The sequence below is a fragment of the Phyllostomus hastatus genome, unplaced genomic scaffold, assembly GCF_019186645.2.
Source record: "Phyllostomus hastatus isolate PE091 unplaced genomic scaffold, TTU_PhHast_1.1 phas_contig_40, whole genome shotgun sequence".
NCBI classification, from domain to species: domain Eukaryota; kingdom Metazoa; phylum Chordata; class Mammalia; order Chiroptera; family Phyllostomidae; genus Phyllostomus; species Phyllostomus hastatus.
Genome location: NW_025333872.1, coordinates 22,240,594 through 22,267,801, shown reverse-complemented (window position 1 = coordinate 22,267,801; position 27,208 = coordinate 22,240,594). Strand labels below are relative to the sequence as shown.

The following is a 27,208-nucleotide window of genomic DNA, read 5'->3' as shown; positions in this document are numbered from 1 at the left end:
TTCTTTTGGATCGGTGTTTTAGTATTCTTACGATAGAGACCCAGCAGTGGAATTGCTGGGTCAAAAGGCAGATCCATTTTTAGTTTTCTGAGGAAGTTCCATACTGCTTTCCATAGTGGTTGTACCAGTCTGTTGCTGGAAATACAAACTGGTACAACCACTATGGAAAGTATAGCATTCTTGAAAAAGTAAAGGCATCTCGGCATTTTGGGCTACCATTGAATATATTGGGTTGGTCAATAAGTCTGTTTAGTTTTTTCTGTAAAATAAAAGATGCATATTTCATTTTCACAAATAACTTTATTGATTTGATAGTATGTTGGTTATTTCCCACTATTGGCTTTTAGTGGGTAAAGGTTGGGGTGCTGCTAAACATCTTCCAATGCCTAAGACAGCCCCACAGCAAAGAATTGTTTGGTCAAAATGGCAATAATACCAGAAAACTTCCCAAACCACATTTGACATATTCAGTCAGTCACAGCATCTTCTCCATACACTGCACAAATATTGTTTTGCATTTCAGTTGCATTTTTACCTTTCTTGAAATAATAAAGCATGTAGGCAAAAAATGTGTATTTTCTTCCATCTTCAACATTAAAATGACTGCACAAAAATGCACCAATTTTTATGTTTTTATATGCATGCTGATATGACAGCTGTCACAATACAATCTAACAAAATTGTTTCAAATGAAGTTAAAGACAACTAAGCACTACTAGTCCCATCCTACAGAAAAACTAAATGAACTTTTTGGCCAACTCAATACTTCCACATTTTTGGAAGGAAGATTTGTGTTTAAACCCTGGAGATTATATTTGAATTCTTCTATTTTATTAACATTTCTACTTATTTAATTCTAGTTTAGTGGACATTAACCATCAATTCCATTGTCAAGGTACTTCTTTTTTCCTATTTATACAATTTTTTCTTCTTTAAAATTTGAAGGAGAAGGAAGTATAAGACAAATATTTATGCTCATACTTATTGTCTCTGTTCTCCCAAAATTAAACTTAGTTATGTAAATCTTACCTTTGATAATACCTTTATTGTATTATCATTTTTTCTCGAATATGGCCTTTAAGAAATATTTAAAAATAAATTCCTTTTTCTCCCCTGTTTACCCCAACTAAATGCACTAATATGTAGAGTCATTAATCTTTAACATGTGAACACTTAAACACAGTGTACATTTTCCTGAAAACTCATTAGTCTTCATCCTGGTGACTAAGCCAAAATTAAAATAAAAATTACTACCCATCTAAAAATTTTGAGTACCTAAAATTCCAGTGTTTTTTTTCACTTAACATAAAAATTATGGATTTTATTTGAGGAAATAAGATGTCCCTGAACTGTATAGTAGCTTTGAGTACATAGATAAGAAGGAAAAACCAATATATACACATCAGAGTAGCTGTATAACATTGTAGTCTAGCCTATATGCTGGAAAGTTTCACTGTGTTTCATACATCAGATCATTGTAACAGACATAGACAGACTTTTCTGTGTTTTGTAAAAATAATATGAACATGCCCTCATCAACCTCCCTCTGACACACACACACACACTCACACACACACACACACAGAACAAAGGCTTTGGGATTTCAGGTTTAAATGATACCATATGCCTGTAAAAGAAAGACAATGACATTTGGATCCAATAATATACAAGTTTAGAATTCACTTAAATCCATTAAAATTTTCTTACCATAGCAGTGATCATTCGCTTTTTCTTCCCCTCAGGGACCACTCACTGCAGCTCTTGCTGTAGTTAAAATAAAAGGCTCATTGAACATAGAGATTCCAGTAGTGACAAGATAGGGTTGAGACCCTTATTTCCAATTAATAAAGCCTTGCAACTAGGTATATTACAAATCACTTTCAATCTCAGATACATATTTGAGAATTCACTTTCATTCCATGGAAAGAAAATGCAATGAATCAGATTTTTTTTAAAAAACAGTGAAGTTTCTATCAGACATCAGAGTGCCCCAGAACATAGATTATGACTTTGGAAGGCAACAAGAAAATGTTATTGAGAACCACAGAATGTTATGTCAATTTACAGACTCTTAAGTCCTGCCAGGTTGTTGTACCCTGAGTCATCTTTTATCTGGGTTAACACACTTTGAAGAGTCTATGATTGCCCTCATTTGGCTAATTATAATTGTCCCAAGAGTGATTCATCAGTGGCTACTGACAGAAATCACTAGTTACTCTAAAAGACAGTTGGATTTTTTTAAATTCCAAACTATCTAAAATGTAAACTTACCCTCAAGTAAATGAAGTTGTTTTTTCCCCTCTTTTGTCACCAAAATAACCCTTCATCAAGAACACTTGAATAGTACATGTCTTTAAAAAAATCAGGTTTATAACAATGTGCATAAATGAACTTACCCTACAGAACCATCAACACAAATCTACTCTAGTGGCCAGGTGTCTTTTCAGCTGCCCCCAGCAAGGACCGTGTATCCCCTACTTTTACTGAGACCTCATTTTGTTTTCTCTTACCTGTTAAAAGACAACACAGCTACAGTTAACAACAAGATCCTTTTTCAGATCCAAAATGTCAAAACATGGTATTGGTTAAGTTTGCTCAATCAAACCCCAATAACTAGTAGCACAGTGTATTTGTAACTAACTTCTTCCTAGACCCCACCATTTGTCCATACTCTGAAAATCTGCCTCCTAGACTTGGATCTGTATTTTGTTAGATTAAACTTCTAGGTATTTTCTGGTAGAAAAGAGGAAGAGAGAAACCCTGTATGTGTGTTGAGGTCCACCCTGCCTAGTCTTAGGAATCTGTAACCGCCTGTGACTATGGCTGAGTAAGAGGCCTCTGAACCAGGGGACGCTAAGGAGACAAAAAACTTATTTCCCTGGCATGAACACTGCCTGTTCTAATGCCTGGCTCCCTTTGCATAATCGGCAGTCAATGACAGGTAACACTTCTCTAGGAAAGAGAATGAATCTAAGACAGATGTGATCACGTGGGAATGCCCCTAAAGGAAGAGACTCAGGGGGCTGTGGAAATGACGGGGTGATTGACATCGACCCCTGCCCTCTAGGCTTTGCCAAAGCCTGAGTTCTTGACAAATCCAAGTCTCCCAGCTACCTTTATCTCCTCTGCTCAACTCAGACCTGTGGAAATAACAGGGACGGTGCAGTCCAGACCAGAGTCAGGGGACCCCCAAGGTAATCAGGCCAGAGACATAGAATATGAAAGACCCTGTGAGATCTGCTTGCTGGAGGATTCTCTTTAATTAAAATATGAAGGCACAGGGAGAAAATGAAACTAAGTTTTTAAGTCCTGTAGTCTTTTTAAATGATAAAACCCCCAAATCTCTGGCTTAGGATCCCAGCAGGAGATCTGCCAGTGCCTTTCAAACCTAACTACTTGTAATTTGCAAACAGTATTTGTATTCAAGAATAAAAGCCTGCTTGGGTGAAAAGACTAGGCATTCTCCCCTAGGGAGAGTGGCCTAGGCACTCTCCACTAGAGAGAGTAGCCGTTCTGTCCCTATTTCCCCACAGGACCTGGTTGTCTCTGTGTATGTTTTTCTTGTGTTTCGACAAGCATCTGTAGCAGGGATAGATACTTCTGTGTGCTCTCAAGAATGAGTCAACTAAAGTTTTAGAATTTTTCAATTCTATGTACCCCACAGCTAGCAGTGAAGTATATCTATTTTATTAGATGTTCTATTTAATCTCACAGAGGAGTAACTATATGCTGCATGGGTCTTTCTGCAGGGACTTGCTCAGAATTGGAATAGCACCCTACCTTGGAATTCACACTATCCCTGCACCCAAGCTTGGGCTCAAGTCCTGAAACCCATACATCCCCAGGCATACTGAGAACCACCTCTCATTAAAAAAAAAGTTATAAAAAAACACATTCACTGATCTATCTAAAGATACTTAGCCACAGAGCATTTTTTTACAATTAGTCTTAGGGATTCTCTCTCACTTTCCAGGTGACTCAATTTATATATAAGGAAGACTTTCTATATTTATTATCTCTTACAGAGTAGTCACAATCATATTTATGTTATATAACTTTAGGTCCTGCACATTTGGAACTATAAGGCCTTATGTTTCAAACACCTAATAATGAGAAACCATTTCAATTAACTCACTATTCTCTATTTGCCCTTCCATAAAACTTTACCTAATGGAAAGGATCAGAACAGAAATCATATTCCAAAGATAATTTCTGGTAAAATTCTGTTACATATTACTCTTTAAAAATTATGTGGGTGTGTGTGTACATATACACATATTAATGCTAATGACATATTTTATTTGAAATAGATTTTTATCTAATTATTAAGAATAGCATATAAAGATATATCTTGAAAACAATTTATATTTGTATAGCACTGAATCTGGCTTGACATCTCAGATAAGAAATTAGAATCCATACTTCTCTTACTAATACCAAGTATATTAGGATGTTCCAGGAACTCCATTGGTATTATCTTCCACAATAATTGATGGAGCCTTTCTCTTAAAGTCAATTTCAGTTTAAAGAACACTTTAAGAATGAACCAGAGTTTGTGAGTTTGGCTATATGCAACCAATAAAACTGAAAGCTAAAATTTTATGGTTCAAAACATCAATTTTCATTTCAATTTTATTGTCCATCTTCAAGTTATCTGAAAGAATGGTCATAAGTGTGATTTCTGAGTCTGAAGTTGCTGCAATTTGAGACTCTATAAGTATAGATGTCATAGTGATGATGGATTTAATGCTATAATAGTTTTGTTTAAACCAGTCTTCCCAGGTCAGCTTTTGGCTGATGCCAAGTGATGGATGATAAAGCGCAATTGCTCATGCAACTTTACTGTTCTCTGTGTGTACGTGTGTGCATGTGCATGTTTCTGATGGAGGTGAATATTCACCAGCAGTTCTCAAAAATATTATCCTTTGATTTTCATGGGTCTCCTCTAACTTTCCATAACTAGAGACTCTTGGACACATGTCTACATTGCAGAGGTTCACCATCACTACTTAACATCTACATGATGGCCTGCCTTCCCATTTCTCTCCTTGACATATCGGAGGAAGTCAAAGAAAGTTAACAGGGTTTTGGAATCAAAGCTCAACAAATTCCAGTTCTGGGGCTACTAGCAGTGACTTTGGACAAGTTGTTTGGTCTGGTTAAGCCTATGTACCCTGATTTTTCTCAGATGTAAAATGGAGATAATAATAATGTTTATAGTAAATAAGAAAATACAATATAGAACATCTAGCAATAATATCTAATATGGGTAAGTGAGGAAAGTATAAGTTTCACCCAAAATATATGGTGATGGCAAATGTCTAGGTGAGCTAGATACCTGTGTTTCAGACTTTCATTGAGTAGTATATTTTCCATAGTTCATTAAACATCTTTTTTTTGCTTTGCCTCAATAGTTTTCTGATTGTTGATAATACAACTCCTATTATAATAGCTAGTCAATTATTCTCTTACCCTTTCAGAGTTATCCTTAGTGTATGCAATCTGTATTTAGTCAATATACCTCTTTTTTCACTAGACTTAAACTAAACTATGTATAGTTTAATTCTAAATTTAGTCTACAAAACCAAAACTTCTTTTATATACATTGTATATAAATATGATTATGGGGTTATCCCTTTTATGACCCAAAGTTAAATAGTAAGTGCAAAACAACCAGTATACTGACACTTTACACACAAAAATGCACAGCTGCATACAAAGCAAAAATGTGATAAAGTAAAATAATAATAGAGGAAAAAACACATTATGAGATAAGAGTGAATTCCAAAGATTTTCTAGTGAAGTGAAAGAGAAAATCAGATTTACAATGAAAGACATTCTGAACAAACCAAGTGTTGTGGACTGAATTGCATCTCCACAAAATATGTATGTTGAAGTCCTGATCCCCAGTCCCTTAGGATATGCCTGTATCTGGAGACAAGGTCTTTACGTTGGGAACTAAACTTGAATAAAGTTTTGCGGGTGAGTCTTAATCCATTATGCCTGATGTCCTTACTAAAAGAGGAAGAGACACTGGAAATGGGGGCACACAGAGTAAAGACCATGTGAGGACACAGAGGAAAAGCAACCAAGGCAAACCAAGGAAAACCAAGGAAAAAGGTCACAGAGTAAAACAAACATGCTGACATCTTGATCTTGGATTCACAGCCTCTAGAACTGTGAGAAAATTAGTATCTGTTGTTTAAGTCACCCAGTCTGCGGTATTTTGTTATGGCAGCCATAGTAGACAAAGACACTAAACAAAACCCAACAACACTAACCAAAAAATAGCCAAACAACAACAACAAAAACTAGCATTTGTAAAGCATCTAAGTTTGTTCTATTTGCTCAAGCATCTTATTGGACAATCAAGGGATGAATAGATTAAGATGTGCATTTTTACCATTGATTTATGAACACATTTTATTTTGTCAGTGTGGAAATTAAGTATCAAAAAAGTTAAGTAGCCTTGCTCATTTCTCTAAACCCACTTTCCCCACCAACATTCCCCCACACTGGGCCTGCCTGTGCTACTGCCGCTCTCCTCCACACCTGCTCCCTGCCCCCCTGCCAAGGCTTTCTTTTAACTCACCTGGCTCTCACCCTCTGCCCCCAGGAGCTTTTGCCTCACACACTCTCACCTCACTGCTGGTCTACAGATTTTTAATTATTTTTCAGATTCTATCTGAAATCTTACTTCCTTGTGAATGTGTTCTAACACATCTCAGATTAAAGCAATCCCTAACCCCTCTGAGCATCTTGACACTTGTCATCCTCTCTCTTGAGATTTTAATTAAAACAGAAGGGCACAAATGCTGCTTTGTCGATCTTGTATCCCGGCATGGACTGCCTTGCCTGACACATAGTAGTATTGGAAATACCTGATTGACAAATAAATTGTAAATGTCTCCTAAACAATAAGTGGCAAAGTGTGTAGTCAAAAAGAATTCTTTCTGATTCCAAAGTCCATGCTTTCCCTCCCTTCTCTCCAAACAAGCATATTCTCTATCAGGTAGTATAGAGCCTCATCCTCTTACCCCAGCCACACCTAAAAAGATGTGTGATACAGCAGAATAATCTGGAATCGCTGGTGACATTTTCTGAGGCAAATAACTTTTTAAGTAGTTGTGGAAATGCAACTAGATTGAATTGAAAATGCCCACCAATAAGAGCCATGTGGAACTTAATTTTCTGACTAATCTGACTAGCAACTTAATCTCCAAATTCTCATTATGAAATAGGCATCACTCTTTCAAAGTGTGAGGTGCTGACCACTCCCACCAAAGGATGTGAGGTATACACTTGCAGTGTAAGTCCTACACTAACCCCCAATGTCTCAATAATCCAAAGGGCAGATTTTTAGATTCAAAAATGAAAAATGGGTGAATCAGGTTGTCTCACATGATTTCATCATATCACATTGTAGTTTCTATGTGCTTTTTGATCCTCCCCATCCCTGAATAAGCAGACTTCCTCTACCACTTGCACGTCTGGTGTTTTCTTGAACTGTTTTGAGATAGTCCCAGTATAAGCCAAGATTCTCTTAGGGATTGCCCCTGATAGAAATGTAAATGCCCCTATATAACCCTCTTTAAAACTAATAAATTATATTTGAAAATTAATTTACTGCTTTATCTTTTTAAGAATTTGGAAAAATAAAATTTCAGATTTATTTTATGAGCACTCAGAAGTTATAAATATCATATTTTAAAGTATTTTGTTTATATAATTTTGCCATATAATGCCTGGTGAAAATTTGAGCTAAAGTAATATAATTTATGATGTTTTCTTAGTGGTCATTTTCTAAAGCAGATATTTAATCTCAAGGAAATATTACTAGAAATAGTTTAATTGTGCATAATGTTATCAATAATAATTGCATATATTATTAATCAATTTTAATCAGTGATCTTAGTATTTAATGATCTAATGTCAATTATTTTGTACTGAACATTGTTTTCCAGATTCTGGGATATACTTTAATTAGAACAACTATAATTAATGTGAGATAGTAACCATATCACTGATATTTAACATCAATCACAAATGCAAAAATATATTTAGAAATTCATTTATCCAGTGAAAGAACTAAAATTTTAGCAAGGAACAGTCTTTCAGATGAATCATGACGTGATGTAGAAAACTGTTGTTTCACATAAGAACACAAAGGAAAAAATGGCTATTCTCATGGTTCTTAACAGTATGTGCCCTGCAAGATCAACTAGAATAATACTTAGTTTAGAATTAGGCAGAGAGCAACCCAATTGCATGCTATTTTTGAATACTAAATTCAAAGCGTTTAGCTGCTTTTTGTTCAGCTGTTCATAATTGTTAGAAAATCTGACTGTGGCTCAATGAATGCAAACAGTTACTTTGCCAGTGCAAAGCCCCATGAGCAAAGGGATAATTCTATCATAACAAGGAGACCGGGGAAAATCTGGTCACAGTGGAGGTAGCATCTAAGCACCTGGCTACTTGTGTGCTTCCTATCTATGATAAGGCTGTTGCCTTAGAATCATGCTTATTAAGAATAGAAAAGATTAGTAGGTGCACTTTTAGTAGCACAGTTGATGCTATAAACTAAAATGTAGAATTGATTTTTTAAGGTCTGTAGGTCAATGCCTAGGCAGGTTTTATTAAGAAATCAAATATGGACAAAAATAACTGTCAAATGAGAGGTTATTTTTTCACTGGAGAGACAAAATATGTAAATATCAAGCAATCATATAATGAGAAAATAGTACATAATTGAATGCAAAAATAAATCACACACAATAGGTGGTAGTAGGTGGTGAAGAGATCATTGAGACTGCAAATATTAGTAACATTTTAAGTAATAAATGAAACTCAAGTAAGTTCTGAATTCTGAATAGCATTAAATAGGTAGAAAAGAAATCTTAGCAGGTGGAACAATGAGGAGCCTGATTTAAGGGTAGTGGGAAATTCTCTTAGGGAGCCATCAGAGATACAGATAATTAAATACCAGCAGAGGAGTTAGGTGCTTGAATTCCAGATGCAGATTTTTAGACTAAATTCTTTTGGCAATGCTCAGCCAAAGGTTTAAATTAAGGAATTGAACTTGCTTTTATCAAAGATATGTTGGGGGAGTGGAAGCTGAAAGCAACTAATTCCATGTCATCTGTGGAAACTACTTGAATAAACATTATAGGAATTGAATGGAAAGATCGCCTGTATCTTTTTAATTCCCTTTAAAGAATCAGTTTTCAGATAGAACTTAATAAATATCCTCTAAACTAAATGAGTATAAAATATCCCTAGATATCTAGGGTAATTTGATCTGATAAAAAGTAGTATATTGGCATCAAATATATAAATTGATGCCTATCTTTTATTCCTGTTTGTGTGAATAAACAGCTTATGGATCTGAATCCTCCTTAAAAGGAAAGAATTATTTTGACTTTATGGTAATTTTTAAATATTTTCATGAATGATTAAATAATGTTTTCAATATAGAAATAGGCAATCAACAAAGAGAATACACACATTCAGATTCTATGCAAAGTTTTATCACTGTCAATTAAAAACAGCTTCTTAAATGTAAAGTGGAAGCCAGAGTAATTTTAGATTATGACTTTTGTAATGCTCAAGAATAATCAAATCAGAGTTGATATCCAACATGATGGGATTTTGACATTTGATTTTTTGTTATTTACAAGATTGGACTAATTCATGTATCCCTTTCACTTTGTGCTAATGTAGGTGGAAGCTAAGAACTTGTTGCTTTATAATGATATAGCAGCCACACAAATAATAAAACAGTAGGTTACCTCTGTCTCTATTTTGTTCAGCACAGTTGCTTGACCTTTCTTGGGATCTACCCCAAATATTTAAATATAATGGGAAGAATTTATGGCCCACTAAACCTTTCTTTCAGGTTCTAATTAGTGGAGAGTTGATAATGATTACTATTATGTGAATACAAATGACAAATATGAACATTCACTGCAACTTTGGGAGAAGAACAATTAAAGGTAGTTCCAACCCCAGGAGTCCTATATATTCTCTATAGCAGAATTCTCGATATATTTATAATTATGCAAAATAAATTTGTCTACTCATTTGACCTTTAGAGCATCCTGTGTGCTGATTTTAGAGAAAGCATTAAACAGCCTTGATGGAAAAATTTTACACTGCGTGGTGTGCTAGGCAAATGTATCATCAGCAAATTCTAAACAATAATGTTGTAAGACTATTTTCCTATGTACAGTCAATTCCTGTTAGATTCAGTCAGGCACAATCAGAACAGCATGGCCTCAATGCTAATGAGCCTAAGGGGAAAGATATGACTGCTGTTAAAAAGTGTGTCTCTTGAATAAAATAATCCTGCTATATGAAATATTAGAATTGCATTTTCAGCAAAGAAAACCTGATAGTCTACATTGTTATAATGGAGGTGTACTTACCTTTCATTTTCCTTCAGCTGAGCTGCCAGCTCTCTGCAATATGTGTATGAGAAAAGATGATATGGCATCCTTGTACTCACTTACCATGGATAATTTAGTTCAGAAATGATAATAGCTTTGAAAACAAGAATAACCAATGCAGAAATTTAAGCACGAAAGAAAATTCTCATACTTATCCAAGATGAAAGCCTGCAGAATTAGTACATACTAATAGTGTTCTTGATTGTGAAGTTGTCTAACCTCTGTGACAATAGAGGTATAATAGAAATTTTACTAAAATAAAAATCATAATAAATTTCAAGGAAAAGTTTTAAATGTGATATGTCTATAAAAATAATTTTCTATATGATATATGAACCTTTTCCCAATCCTCACAGTTCTATTCATTAATCCAGATCAAGGTCAGTTGTAAGTCTCTATGTTGGAGTTGATAGTCAAAGGCTAATAACCCGGTCCATTGGCATTCATGCAGAAAACCTCCTTAAGGAATTAAATTCCATGTAGTTAACACTGATTAAGAGAGACATGTGCTGAGATTTTAGCAAAAACCATAATCATGTCCAGCTCCAGTTAAAGAATCAAATCCCATACCCATGAACATTAATACTGCTTCACTAATGTAATTGTGAGATATGAAAGCTCTCCCTGTGCCCTGGGTACAAACACCTGTTCCTCAGCACTCTACTTACCAAAATCTGTATCAGCCAGGGCTTTACCAGAGAAATAGACCTGGCAGAAGATTTTTATTGAGATTTATTTTAAGGAATTGGCTTATGCAATTGCTGGATGTGTCTGGACAAGTATAAAATTTGTAAAGTTTCTCCATCAAGGCCTGTAGGCTGGAAACTTTTAGGTAGGAGTTGAAGTTGCAATCCATAGGTAGAATTTCTCCTTCCAAGGGAAACTTCAGTTTTGCACTTACAGCTTTTCAATTGATTAGGTGAGGTCCACCCACATTACAGAGGTAATGTCCTTTACCTAATGTCAGCTGATTGTTGATGTATGTATTAGCCGCATCTACAAAAGGCTTTTCCATAGCAACACCTAGATTAGTGTTTGAGTAACAGGTGACTATAGCTTAGGTAAATTGTCACATAAAACAGGAAAAATTTTGAAGAAAATTCAGTAATATATGATGTAAATATAGAGAGAGTGTATATACTACAAATCAACTTCTAAAAATTTTCCTAAGAAAATAAATTGATTTGTGTGTTAGGATATATGAAACAAGCATGCATTATAGTTTTATAGAAGAGAGTAAAAAAACTGGGGAAAAGATACCCACATGCCCAATGATTACACATATTAAAAAAAAATAGAATACTAACATAGGAACAATCACTATGCATTCATTAAAATTAATAGTTTGCAATAATATTAACATAAATAAATGTTTACATTATTAAATTAACAAGAAAACAAACTGTAAAAAAGTTCTGTTACATGCTCAATTTTGGGAAACTTCTGTAATAAAATAAAAATTTTAGAATGAAATAAAATCATAACTGTGATTCTTCCTGGGATAAATGCAGGTTTTCATGGAATTTATTTTTTATATTTTTAGCAATTTATGAAATATGTTCTAATACTTATGATTGGAAATAATAAAGCATATGCAAATTCAGAATATAAATGCTGTCATTCATTAAGCATTTAATATATTCTAGAAAGTGTCCTGTAAAACTGCTCAATAGTCTACACATACTGTAGTATTTGCCACATACAAGTCCCTGTTTCAAGTATGAGGATACAGTAGTAACATACCAAAGGCCTCTCCTCATGCTGTTGACATTGACATTAATGAATGAACTATTAATCTCTCTCTGTACAGAATGTAACATGTTTCAGTGCTGAAAGTAGAGAATCTGAAAGATCTAGTATTGAACTGAACTGTCATTATTGACTATAGTCAGAAAAACCCTTTAAAACTCCACTTTATTCATTTCCTTTCCAATTTTCACCCTTACTCAAAATCTCACATCCATTAGTATCTGTTCTTCCCTCTTCCTACCATAATCATCTTTATCATTCAAGGATCAATTCTAAAGTATTTCTAATTTTAATTAACTTATATTGTATAGTAATCTGTACTACACAACCTCATACAATTGAATATTAAATTAACATATACTGCATTTCTCATTACTTATTATTATGCTCTAAATAAGTAATTCCACAAGATAGAGGCCATAGTTGAACATGGATATGGTGGAGATGGTTAAATGAAGAAAAAAATGTAGAAAATTTTCTTCACATTGGAATAAAATATTCCAATGTGTAATATAAATACTATACACATGTGGGTGTATCTATGTCAGATACCTCTATGCAGGTGTGTGTATGTACACATGCTTGTGTGTACATATACATATATGTATAACCCTTTAAGTTTTAGGATATAGAATAACTTTTATTCCTTATAAAAACACCTCTGACAATTTATTGGAATAAAAATAGATTTTAAATGATAAACATGTCAAAATGTCAAAATCTTTGAAGAAGAGTTATAAGAGAAGATCATTTGCATACCAAATATCAAAATAAATTATGCTATTTCAATAATTAAAGCAGTATAATTGGTTTCAAATATTTCAGTGAAAATGTATCAAATACAAAATGAAGAAATATCTGCTATATACATAAAGTCTTACTGTGAAGTGTTGATCTGTCTATAAATATAAAATAAGAGCAAATATTTCTTGGATGGAAAGGATTTTTATGCAGAGAATATATTGAAAGTACTAATAGATTTTTATATGAATATAAATAAAAAACTGAACAAAAATTTTAGTAGTCCAATAATGCTTATTAGAACAAAATTTCTAAAGTATAACAGCAATTTGATGATAAATCTTTAAAATTGCCTATAACTTGGTTTAATGATTTACTCCTTGGAATACTTCCTAATGACATAATTAAACAAAGGTAAGATGACTCTTCAAGAATTAATTATAAGCCCTGGCTGATGTGGCTCAGTTAGTTAGAGCATTGTCCTATAAACACAGGCTTAATTCCTATCAGGACACATACCTAGGTTGCAGATTTGATCTCTGGTTCAGAAGGCTACCAGAGGCAATCAATCTCTCTCTCCCTCTCTCTCCCCAACTCCTCTAGAAGTGATGAAAAATTGTCCTCTGGTGAGAATAAAAAAAAATGTCACAATTACTTATTATTTCAAAATCTTAAAAATTAAATATCCAACAATAGTTTTGTTTTAATTATTACATAATCATGTAAGAAAATAATGCACATCAAAAATATTTAATGCAGATATATAGTTGTTGACCTATATTTTTGATATAGTTGTAAAACCCAAGTGATAAAGATTCAAAGTGTGACTATTTTAGTTGATTATGGTTAAGAACAAAATTCAACTGAGTAAATTTTCACACTTTTATTGTTTTTATTCAGTAATTCATGAATGATGATGTTGGATAAATTTGTTTATTTTATTCTATTTTTTATAATGAGTTTATGTTGTTTTTGCAGTCATAAAAAGACAAAGTTTTTATTTTTTTTTATTTATTTATTTATTTATTCATTCATTCTCACCCAAGGACATATTTTTCATTGCTTTTAGAGAAAGAGGAAGGGGGAGAGAGAGAGAGATAGACAAACATCGATATGAGAGAGAAACATTGATTGCTTTCCATAACCTCCTGGACCAGGGCTTGAACCCATAACTGGGTATGTGCCCTGACAAAAGCTGAACCCATGACCCTTTGATCTACAGGACAATGCTCCAACCAACTGAGCTACCCAGCCAGGGCTAAAGTTTTTATATGTGATTTTTAAGTTATCCTTTCAGTCATGATATAGCCAAAGACCAAATAAATCAATTTGAAATCTAAATAGGTTTTGTTTGCTTTATGCAATATGAAAAATGAGTTTATTAACAAAGTATTAGGGTATAGTTATTATTGCTATTTTAATATCACAAACTGTACACGTTATTTCTCCAAACAATAAAATTTAGAGATTAATAGGAGTAAAAGTAGTTTGCTTTTATGTTATTTTTTGAGGTGACATAGTTTAATAACATTACATAAATTTGAGGTGTACAACATTGTAATTCAATATTTGTATGCTTTATTGTGTGCTCACCACCAAAAGTCTAGCTCCTTTCATTGCTGTGTATTTGCCTTCTTTATGCATTTTAACCCTCCCCCCATTCCCCTTCTCCTAGCCACCACTTTGAATCTGTATCAATGAGTTTGTTTTGTTTTGTTGGTTTGTTACTTTTTTGTTTTATATTCCACAGAAAAGGAAGTGGTTTCTGTCCTTTTCTGTCTGACTGATTTCACTGAGCATAAAACCCTCAAGATCCATCCATGTTGTCATAAATGACAATATTTCATATTTTTATGCTTAATAGTTCCATTGTATGTGTGAATAAATAATATAAATATAAATGTAAATTTAAATGTAAATATAAATGTAAATGTGAATATAAATATAAATATATAAATATAAAATCACATCTTCTTTCACCATTCATCCATCATTAACACTTTGGTTACTTCCATACCTTGGTTCTAGTAAATAATGATGAAATGAACATAGGGGCACACATATCTTTTCAAATTAGTGTTTTCACATTCTTTGGGGAATATCCCAGAAACAGAATTGCTGGAATATATGGTGGACCTACTCTTCAATTGTTAAGGGACCTTCATGCTGTTTTTATTGTGGCTGTACCAATCAACTCGTATAATCTCACCAATGATGTGTGAGGGTTTCCTTTTCTCTACATCTTTTCCAGCACTTATTATTTCTTGTCTTTTGGATGATAATCATTCTAACAGGTGTGAAGTGATATCTCATTATTGTTTTAATTGACACTTCCTGACTAACTAGTAATGTAGAATGTATTGTTGGTCATCTGCGTGTCTTCCTTGGAAAAAAGTCTATTCAGATACTCTGCCCATGTTTCAATTAAACTAATTTTTTGTCATTTTGTAGGATATTAATATCTATCAGCAGTTCATTTGCAAATATCTTCTCCCATTCAGTTGGTCGCTTTCCCATATTCTTGATGATTTTCATTTGCTGTATAGAAGCTTTTTATTTATTTTTTTTATTTTTGCTTATTCTATTACAGTTGTCCCAATCTTTCCCCTTTGCCTTCCTCCACCCAGCCCACTTCCACTCCCACAGTCAATCCCCACACTGTTGTCTACATCCTTGTGTCACTCATACATGTTCTTTGACTACTCCCTTCCCCTTCTCTCCACAATCCACCCTTCCTTCTGGCAGCTGTGAATCTGTTCCATGTTTCCATGTCTCTGGTCATATTTTGTGCATTAGTTTATTTTGTTCATTAGATTCCTCTTATAAATGAGATCATATGATATCTGTCTTTCACTGTCTGGCTTACTTCACGTTCAATAATAATACTCTCCAGCTCCATTCATACTTCCATCCAAAAGGAATCCTACCTTTTGTGACAGTACAAAAAACATCAGTAAGATTAATAAGAAGCCAGCCAATGGGAAAATATATTTGCAAATGATACCTCAGACAACGGTTTGATCCTCAAAATATATAAAGAACTCACATGACTCCACTCCAGAAAGACAAACAATCCAATTAAAAAATGAGTAAATAATAGACACTTCTCTGAGGAGGACATACAGAAGGCCTAGAGACGTATGAAATGATGTTCAGCATCACTAGCCATCAGAGAAATGCAAATTAAAACCACAATGAGATAACTCTTCTCACAGGTCAGAATGGCCATTGTAACCAAATCAACAAACAAATGCTGGCGAGGTTGTGGAGAAAAGGGAACCCTAGTACATTGTTTGTGGGAATGTAGACTGGTACAGCCACTGTGGAAAACAGTATGAACTTCCTCAGAAAACTAAAAATAGAATTGCCTTTTGACCCAGCAGTTCTATTGCTGGGATTATACACTAAGAATCCTGAAACACCAATCCAAAAGAATTTATGCACCCCAATGTTCATAGCAGCACAATTTACAGTAGCCAAGTACTGGAAGCAACCTAAGAGCCCATCAGTAAATGATTGGGTCAAAAAACTATGGTACATTTACATAATGGTATATTATGCAGCAGAAAAAAAGAAGGAGCTCCTACCCTTTATGACAGCATGGATGAAACTGGACAGCATTATGCTAAGTGAAATCAGCGAGCATTAAAAGACAAATACCATATGGTCTCACCTGTAAGTGGAACCTAAACAACAAAACAAACAAGCAAGAAAAATATTACCAGAGACATTGAAATAAGGAACAAACTGACAGTAACCAGATAGGAAGTGGGAAAAGATAACAGTGGAAAAGGAAGAGTCGTCAAGGAATGTGTATAAAGGACACATGGACAAAACCAAAGGGGGGTAGGATCATGGTGGGAGGTGGGGATGGCTGGTATGGGTTGGAGTGGTGGGGGGGAAATGGAGACAACTATACTTGAACAACAATTTTTAAAAAGATAAACAAACAATACCTAAAAACAAACTATACAAGGGCAGTGCAATCAAAAGAGTCTGGTACTGGCACCAGACCATAGACCAGAATGACACATAGACCATAGAACAAAATAGCAAGCCCAGAAATAAACCCATGTCTCTATGGTCAATGAACATTTGACAGAAGGGGCAGGAGCATAAAATGGAGTATAATAGTCTCTTCAATAAATGGTGTTGGTAGAACTAGCCTGGTACATGCAAAAAAAAAAAAAAAGAAAAAAAGAAAGAAAGAAGCTAGACCAACAACTTATACTGTACACCAGGATAAAGTCAAAATGGATAAAAAAAAAAAACTTAAATATAAATCATGATACCATAAAAGTATTAGCAGAAAACACTGGCAGTAAAATTTCAGATACCCAACACAGCAATATTTTTGCTGATATATCTCCTAGGGTAAGGGAAATAAAGGAAAAAGTAAACAGATGGGACTGCATTGAATTAAAGAGTTTGTACAGAAGCTTCTTGATTGATATAGTCCCATTTGCTAATTTTTATTTCGTTAGCTCTAAGTTTTGGAGCCAAATTCACAAAACACCCCTAAGCCCAATGTCCAGAAGCTTATTACCTATGTTTTCTCCTGTGTACTTTATTGTTGCAAGTCTTAAATTCAAGTCTTTAATTCATTTTGAGTTAATTTGAGTGTATGCTATAAGATAGTAGTCTAACTTGATTCTTTTGTATATGGCTATACAGTTTTTCCAACACCATTTATTGAAGAGACATCTTTTTCTATTGTATATTCTTGGATTCTTCATTGTAAATGTGTCACCTATACACATGTAGGTTTATTTCTGGGCTCTGACATCTGTTCATTTGGACCGTGTGTGTTTTTCTGTTTGATTACTATAGCTTTGTAATATAGTTTGAAATCAGGGAGTGTGATACCTCTGGCTTTGTTCTTTTTTTCTCAGGATTCTTGGACTATTCAGGATGCTTTGCGATTCCAAACACATTTTAGGATATTTTATTACTTCTGTAAAAAATTCATTTGCTGCCCTGGCTGGTGTGGCTCAGTGGATTGAGTACCGGCCTGTTAACCAAAGGGCCACTGGTTCAATTCCCAGTCAGGCCACGTGCTTTGGTTGTGGGCCAGGTCAGGTATCCAGTAGGGGGTGCACCAGAGGCAGCCACACACTGCTGTTTTTTTCCCTCTCTCCCTCCCTTCCCCTCTGTCTAAAATAAATATATAAAATATTTTTAAAGGAAGAAAATGCAATTACAATTTTAATAGGAATTGCAATGAATCTGTAGATTGCTTTAGGTAAAATGGACATTTTTAAAATGTTAAGTCTTCCAATCCATGAACATAGAATATCTTTCCATTTCTTTGTGTCTTTTTTAGTTTCTTTCAACAACATCTTGTACTTTTCAGTGTATTGGTTTTCACCTCCTTCGTTAAGTTTACCCCTAGGTATTTTATTCTCTTTGTTGTGATATTAAGTGGAACTTAATATGTTTTCTTAACTGTTTTCTGCATTTCCCTTTCTGAGAGTTTGTTGTTAATATACAGAAACACAACAGATTTTTTATTTTGTAAATTTGCTATATTCATTTATTCTAATACTTTTTAGGTGGAGTCTTTATGGTTTGCTATAAATAAAATCATGCCATCTGTAAAAAGTGACAGTTTTATTTCTTCCTTTCCAATTTGGATGCCTTTTACTTCCTTTTCTTACCTAATTGCTCTGTCTAAGATTTCTAGGACTATGTTGAATCAAAGTGGTTAAAGTGGGCATCTTTGTCTTATTCCTGATCTTAGAGGAAAAGCTTTCAGTTTTCCCCATTAAGTATACTATGAATTGTCGTTTTGTCATTTATGGCCTTTTTATGTTGAAGTACTTTCCTTTTACACCCATTTTATTGAGTTTTTTAATCATAAATTGATGTTATATTTTTATCACAAATTCTTATTCTCTTTCTGTTGAGCAATCATATAATTTTTATCCCTTATATTGATAATGTGGTATATTACGTCTATTGATTTGTGTATGTTGGACCATCTTTGCATCCCTGAAATGAATCCCACTTGATTATGGCATGTGATCCTTTTAATATATTATTGTAATCATATTGCTGGTATTTTGTGGGGGATTTTTGCATCTATGATTATGAGATATTGGCTTAGAATTTTCTTGTTTGTTTTTTTTTTTGTGTGATGGACTTGTCTCATTTAGGTGTCAGAGAAATGTTGGCCTTATAAAATGAGTTAGGAAGCATTCTCTCCTAAATTTCTTGGAAGAGTTCAAGAGGTAGGTATTAAATTTTCTTTGAATGTTTGATAGAATCATCAGTGAAGCCATCTGGTCTTAGAGCTTTGTTTTTGCAGAGATTTTTAATTACTATTTTAATTTTTTTACTAGTGATGGTATATTCAGGTATTCTAATTATTCACGATTCAATCTAGGAAATTTGTACATTTCAATAATTTATCCATTTCTTCTAGGCTGTCAAATATGGTGCTATCTAGCTTTCATAGTATTCTTATACAATCCTGTTTATTTTGGGGACATCCATTGTAATTTCTCTTTCATTTCAGATTTTATTTATTTGAGTCTTTTCTAGCTGAAGTTTTATTAGTTTAATTTTTCAAAGAACCAGCTCTTCATTTTATTAATTTTCCTATTTATTTTATTCTCTATTTCATTTATTTCTACTCTGATTCTTATTATTTCCTTTCTTTTCTAATTTTAGGCTTATTTTGTGTTTTTTTTCTATAGTTCCTCGATATGAAATGTTTATTTGAGATTTTTCTTGCATATTTGTGAAGACCCATATTGCTATAAACTTCCCTCTGACTACTGCTTTTGCTGCATCCCAAATATTTTTGGTATATCATAATTTTGTTTTATTTGTCTCTATGTGCCTTTGATTTTCTTTTTTGTTTCTTCATTGACTCAGTAGTTGTTCAGCAGCATGTTGTTTAAACCCAACATATCTGTGATTTTTCCAGCTTTCTTGTTGATTTTTAGTTTCGTACCATTGTGGTCAGAAATTATTATTAATATGATTTTAGTCTTCTTAAATTTACTGAGACTTGTTTTATGTCCCAATATTTGGTCTGACCTCAAGAATGTTTTGTGTGCACTTAAGAAGACTGTGTGGTATGTTAAAATATCCTATGATTATTGTGTGGTTGTTTATTTTACCCTTTGTATGGAATGATTGCTTTATTTACTTTGGTGTTTCCAGGTTGGGTGTATGTGCATACATGTTATGTCATCTTGATATATTATCTCCTTTAATAATTATAAAATATTTATCTTTGTTACCTTTTCTTTGCCTAGATATCCATTTTGTCTAATAAATACGGCTGTGCCCACTTTTCTCTGGATACCATTTGCTTGGTATTATCTTTTACCCCTTCACTTTGAGCCTGTGTTTGCTTTGCAACAAAGGTGTGTCACCTGAGGACAGTGTATAGTCAATTTTACTACTTTGTACCTTTTGATTGGTGAGTTCAGTTTATACACATTTAGGGTGAATTGTTTGTATTTGAGGACTTGCTATTACCATTTTACCTTTTGTTTTGTGATTGTTCTTTATCACCCTTGTTTCTTTGCCCTTGTGTTTCTATTTTCTGTTTTAGTTTGATGGTATTCTATGATTTTTTTCATTTCTTCTTTTTGGAGGATTTTATCTCTGAATTTTTGTTTGTGCTTACTATGTTTGAATTAAATGTCCCATAGATAAAATTTTCCTTCTGATAACATCTTATCTGTGATAATTTACCTACATAAATTCCATACTTTTCCTCCTCCCCATTAATTTTTTTTATAAATTATCCCATTTTATGCTGTATATGTGTTACCAAATTACAGTAGCTATAGTTATTTTAAAGCTTTTTTCCCTTTAACCATTTTGTTATCATTGTTTAACACCCTATTCTAAAATAGTTCCAATTCTTTGCTTCAGTTTGTCTGTTTGCCACTTTATTCAAAGTGTTATGTACTTTTGCATTCTTTTTAGGTAGAAAAAAATCCTTTCAAGGTTTCCTTTAATACAGGTCTTGTGGTAGTAAATTCCATCAGCTTTTGTTTGTCTGGAAAAACCTTTATTTTTTCATACTTAAAGGATAACTTTGTTGGATGTATTATTCTTGGCTGATAGTTCCTCTCTTTTAGTATATTGAATATATTATTCTACTCTCATGGCTTGTAGGATTCCTACCAAGAAATCTGATCATAATCTGATAGGGCTTCTTTTGTAGGTTACAATCTTTTTTCACACACCCCCACCACAGCTGCCTTGCAAATTCTTTTATTGTCACTAACTTTTGACAGTTTTAATATAGTGTGTCTTGGAGGAGATCTTTTTGCACTGAAATAATTGGATGTTCTGTTAGTTTCTTCTATTTGAATGTGCAGTTCCTTGCACCAATTTGGGAAGTTCTCATTAGTTATTCCTTTGAATAGACTCTGTTCTCTTCTATATCTCTTCTCTTTCTGATACTCAGTATCTTTATGTTGTTCTTTCTAATGTAGTCAAATATTTCTCACAGAGTTCTTTTATTTTTTAAACTTTTAAGTTCTCTCTTTTTCTACCTGAATTATTGGAGCTCACTAAATATCTCTTCCATATGGTCTACTCTCTTTCCAAAGCTCTCTAGCACACTCGTCATACCATTCTGAGTTCTTCAACACCAAACTTTGTGTTTGATTCTTTTTATAGTTTCACTCTCTTTTGTTCACTTATTTTATTCCTGAGCTCATTGAACTGCCTTTCTGAGTTTTCTTGTATCTAATTGAGTTTCTTCAAAAGTGCAATCTGACATTCTTTGTCATTTAAATTAGTCTTCCATGACTTTGAGTTTGATTGTTGGAGAACTGTCATATTCTTTTTGTGTGACTCTGTTGCCTTCATTGTTCCTGGTGCTTGGTGGGTTGTTGCTCTGCCAGGGCATTTGAAGGAGTTATTTCAGTACCATGTGATTTTTTTGTTTTAAGAGTTCAGCAGGTAGATAAGATTTATTTTTCCAGTAGATGGTACCATAGTGCAGGTTTTTGTTTCCTCCTACCTGTGCCACTTATACTTCCAGGGTCATGGTGTCGGGTCATCACTCTGGCCATGAGAGTCACTACTTGTGTGACTGGGGTTGTGGGTATACTCACTGTGTCCAGGTTGCCAGGGTCTCGGGGATCCATATTACGGTGAAGAGAAGTGTTGGGTGGGCAAGCCAGTTTTATGAGCCTGCCATGCTATTACTTGGTTCTCTGTGGCTGCTGGAGCTGCTGTGCTGTACTAGGGAGACTATAGACATATCTCCACTGCTATTATGGGGTTCTGCTGCCACCATCCAGGGGGGAGCCATATTTTTGTATGCTGACACTGTTTCAGTCCCTCTTACCCTCTGCTGACCGTAGCATGGGAACTGTACTATGACTTCAGCACTACTACCACATTAGCTGGGGTTATGGTCTCAACAGTGGTCACTGGGAAACTGCATCTGCAGGCACAGTCCCATCCCTGCCCATCCCTCAGTGGCTCAGTACGTCCACCTTCCAATGTACCAATGTGTGGGTCTCTCAGGCATGGGAGTATGTTGAGCAGAAAAAACCTTGGGTTATAGATGTCCAACTAGTTGTAGATTAAAGGAAAGATACAAATGTGTCTTCTTACTCTACCATGATGTTCTGCTTTTTATTTTTATCAGTTAATGAACAGCTTCATAGAAGCTGTATCCTCCCTAAGACATAATTAACAGCTTAATTGTAATAAGTAATTAACCCAGAAAGCTTCTAGTTTTCTTTAATATAGAATTCAAGAATAAGAAATGGATTCTAAAAATGTTCCACACATTTTTCTCCCATGTTCTTAATATAGAGAACATCATTGATCTTTTCAAAAAGTTTTCAAATCTTTCTTAATAAAAGCCTCAATACTGGCTGCATACCACTCTTGGTCTTATTCTATGAAGTTTTTATCATGATGTAGATGGAAGAAGGATGCAAAGAATCTGTAAATATATTTTAACAAAAAATTTACATATACTATAGACATGATTTAATTATTTAATTGTTCATATTCTACATTCAGTACAAAATTGGCTAAATGTGTGTATGTTTATGTATGTGTTAAAAACATGTACACATATATAGAATATTGCACTTAACTACAGACTTCTAAGGTTGCAAAAACATTACTAAAATTGGCTCTATCATAGGCTCTGCAGCCTGAGAAAATATGTTTTGAAGACTTAAAAGCAAGTAAACTTTTGAACAAGATTGATTTGAGTTCTAATAATACTTTATAATATTAGTAAAAAAAAAGAAATTAAATCATATTTTGAACAGATGGCAATGAAAAATAGAACTTATTAAACATAGCTAAATTGCTTCTTAGAGAAAAATTTACAATCTTGAGAGAATAATTTAGATTTAATAACCAGAAGGGAGTGGGGATAATGGGAGAAAGAAGGGATGGGCCATCATGGAACATGAAGGACCCATGGACAAAGCCAAAGGGGGGTAGGATCCAGGGTAGAATGTGGGGGTGGGTAGGGCAGGGGAGTGTGGGGTGGAGGGGGTTGTGGAGACAACTGTGCTTGAACAGCAAAAAAAGATTTTAAAAAATTAAAAATAAATAAAAATAAAACCTTATCAATAGAAGAGTAAATTAAACCCAAAGTTAAAGGAAGAAAATCATTAAGATAAGAGCAGACATTAAAGATGTAAAAAACAAATAGAGAATTGTTACTATAACAATGCAAAAATATGTTCTTTGAAACTTATTACTCCCTCCCAATAATTATCTACAAAACAAATAAAATTATGAAAGGCACAAATAATCAAGTCACAAGGAAGAGAAATTGTTATAATTCTAATACCAATACAATATGAGGAAATGATGAAATATTTTATGCCAATACTTTTGAAAGTACAGATTTAAAAAATTTTCTAAGAAAAAAAGTTTAACAAAATAGACATGATAATACATATATAGCTATATTATATTAAATACATTAAATCCATATTTAATAATTTCTACAAAGAAAACTTTAAGCCCAGGTGGCTGAACTAGTGAATTCTACCATATAATAAAAGGTAGATATAAAATTAATATTACATAAACTTTCTGTAAGAATATAAGGACAGCATAATCCTGATAGCAAAATTTTTCAAGACCAGTACAAGACAGAAAATATGAAGGCAAGTCTCTCTCTTTTATTCATATATATATATATGAATTATATTTATTATATATCTATCATGTATATATATACATATATACGTTCCTTAAAATATAGAAAAGTGAATCTTGTGTTATATAATCAAGGCATACATTATGACAAAGTTAAATTTATTCCAGGAATGCATTCAATATTAAAAAGCCAGTGAACATAATTCATCACCACTGAGAAAAAGATGGAGAAAATGATATTTTATAACCTCGCCCCCAAAGCATGTTTATAACAGTGATATTTATAATGGCACCAAAATGTACACTGAATCTAAAATAATTTGTGAAATATTAGTATAATGATGTCTTAAAAATAAGCTATTAAATTCAATAGCAAAGATGAATATTGAAAACATAATTTTGAATTAAGATGGAGGAGGTATAAAAATGCATACTTGTGTTGCTAGTATTTCTAGGGACCCGTGCTAGTAATATTCTAGCATTTGACCTAGGTAGTGATTACTTAAGTATGTTTACAGTATGGTATTTCAAAAAGCTTTATCCTTTATGCTCTAAATCGTGCATGCTATAATTCAATTAAAAGTTTTATTAATATTTTTAAAGCAGAATATCACATATTCATGATATAGAAAGATATCCATAGGTAAATATTTTGTAGGTATCTTATAATATGTGTACCAGCATCTTGAAAAGGATTAAAACAATATTTACTTCCTTGCTAGCTAAATAAATAAATTGATTAGATAAGGATCTACCAACTTCTTTAATTAAAGAATTAGATAGTAAATATTTTTGGTTCTTTGGGCCTTAGAATTTTTATTACAACTACTCAACTCTGCTATGAAAGCAGCCATAGATTATGTGTGACTGAGTTCCAGTTAAACTTTACGTACAAAGTGGTCGCAGGCAACTTTTGGCCTTTATGTCATAAATAAAAATCCCTGGGTTAAATGATTAAACAGATGGCTAGAGAAATGAGACATGTATATCTACATGTTCAAGTATTGTCAAAGTATTTTTTATCTCATCTTTCTAAAATATGGGCTCATGAAAATCATTACTGGGAGTTGCCTGATTAAGTTATATTGGATTTATTGATTTTTTTATTTTTACATGCTTTACATATTGGTATGATTTATATTACTACAACTAATTACTCATTGTGATTTTACCATGTCCAACCCAAAGAGGTATTGTCAACTTGATTCAGTATTCCACTCCCCCTTTCTCTTGGCAAATATGTTCTAAGATTCCCAGAGGATGTCTGAAACCACAGACTGTACCAAACCTGTACATGTACATATCTATGAGAAATCTTAATTTATAAATTAGGCACAATAAGAGATTAACAATAATGGATAATAAAATAAAACAAGTATAACAATATACTTTAATAAAAGTTATGTGAATGTGGCCTCTCTCAGAATATATTATTGTACTTTACTCACCCTTCTTATGATGATGTGAGATGATGCAATGCCTACATAATGAGATGAAGTAAAGTGAATAATGCAAGCTTTGTAAAGTAGCATTAGGCTATTATATGGGTTACTCGAATACTGGATAACACTGTAATACTGGGACAATCCACCTGATAAGAAAGGTGGCCTCTTTGTGACTAATGGGCAAATAGCACATATAGTCAGGATACAGTGGACAAAGGCATGATGCAGGTCCCAGGAGGGAAGGAGAATAACAGTTTGAGATTCATCATACTACTCAGATTGATATACAATTTAAAACATGAATTTTTTATTTCTGATGCTTTCCATTTAATCTTTTTGGACTAAGTTTGATTACATGGCTAAGTGACACCATGGAGAATGAAATTGTGGATGAAGGGGCAGCACTGTAACCATATTTAAAACATACTTTTCAATATTTTTAACTGATACAGAAAGTTTAACAATGTAAAAAACTAAAGTAGAATAATATACTCTCACATTTTAGTCACTGTTCAAACAGATCTGTTTATTATCAGGATTTATTTATTTTATTAGATGATTGCTACAGTTTGTTGTTTTGTCAAAATTTGACTTTGTATTTATGTACTTAAAGCATTAAGGGTTTCTAATTTAGAACAGATTAATCTACTTCTGGCTTTGTTGGTTTTATGGTGAGATAATCTATTTACTTAAATCCTTCTTTTTTGTTAACAGCTTAATTAATTAGTCAGACAAATGATTACACAACACATACTAAAACAATAAATTCCTTCCTTAATTGTTGCAGGCAAGAATTACACCCATGTCAAGCTGAACTGATTCTTCTAGGGACGACTATCAAAGCAAGTGAACCTATCAATCATGTATCTAGAAAACCTCTGCCAGACTCCAGTTCTGTCTTTATTGGTGGATTTCCAGATCTCCATGGAATGAAACAGGTATTTCTATTAATATACTTATTATGGCATTTTATGAGGGAGAGAGAGAGGAAAACTTAAGAAAAGTTTCCTGGTTAAAGGAGTTATCTACATGGTTTCAAAAAGAAATTTTGAACAATTGCACTAACATTAATTTATCTTGGCAAAGTATAGATAAAGTTTACTGTTCTGTTTTATAAAATTGTGCCACTGTTGGGCTGTTTTTCCATCATATGGCTATAAATCTGTGTTACATTTCATGATAATATTAAGCACATGGGCTTTTGTTCACTTCCATGCTAGCAACTGATAGATATTTGAGAGGGTTGTCCAAATGCAATACCAAAAACAATTCAAGAAATGGAACTGGAAGACCGTTCCTAGTCTCTGCTTCATATAAGGTTACTAAAATGTAAGGGTGTTCTCTACAGAGTTTTGTGCATATGCCAGCCTACTTTTTAAATTTCCATTTAGATAATTAGTCAATCTTCATTATTAACCTATATTTTAAGAAATAAGAATGCATACTAACTTAAATGTTATTGATTATTTTGCTTCATTTTATGTTATTACGGAGAACTACATTAAAAATTTGTTTGCTTGTAAAGTGTACCAATAGCTTAATATGTTCAAAAATCTTTTCTCTTACCATATTCTCCATCATGCTTTACATATAACTATATATTTCCAAAATAAAAGGTGAGTTTTTCATATAGAATATAATTTTTGTAAGCATACATTAATTAAATGCAAGTAGTTGTCAAGGCTCTAGGAGCTATAATTCAAATGAGGA

At 33.3% G+C, this 27,208-nt stretch overlaps 1 protein-coding gene across 1 annotated transcript in view; it reads left to right on the top strand.

Annotated features, from left to right (window-relative positions):
* The window catches only part of EYS (eyes shut homolog), a 1,607,944-nt gene that overhangs the window by 1,052,460 nt on the left and 528,276 nt on the right, over positions 1–27,208 (top strand). Inside the window, 1 exon segment of the mRNA XM_045842859.1 lies at positions 26,286–26,436. Within this exon segment, the coding sequence (XP_045698815.1) occupies positions 26,286–26,436 (151 nt within the window).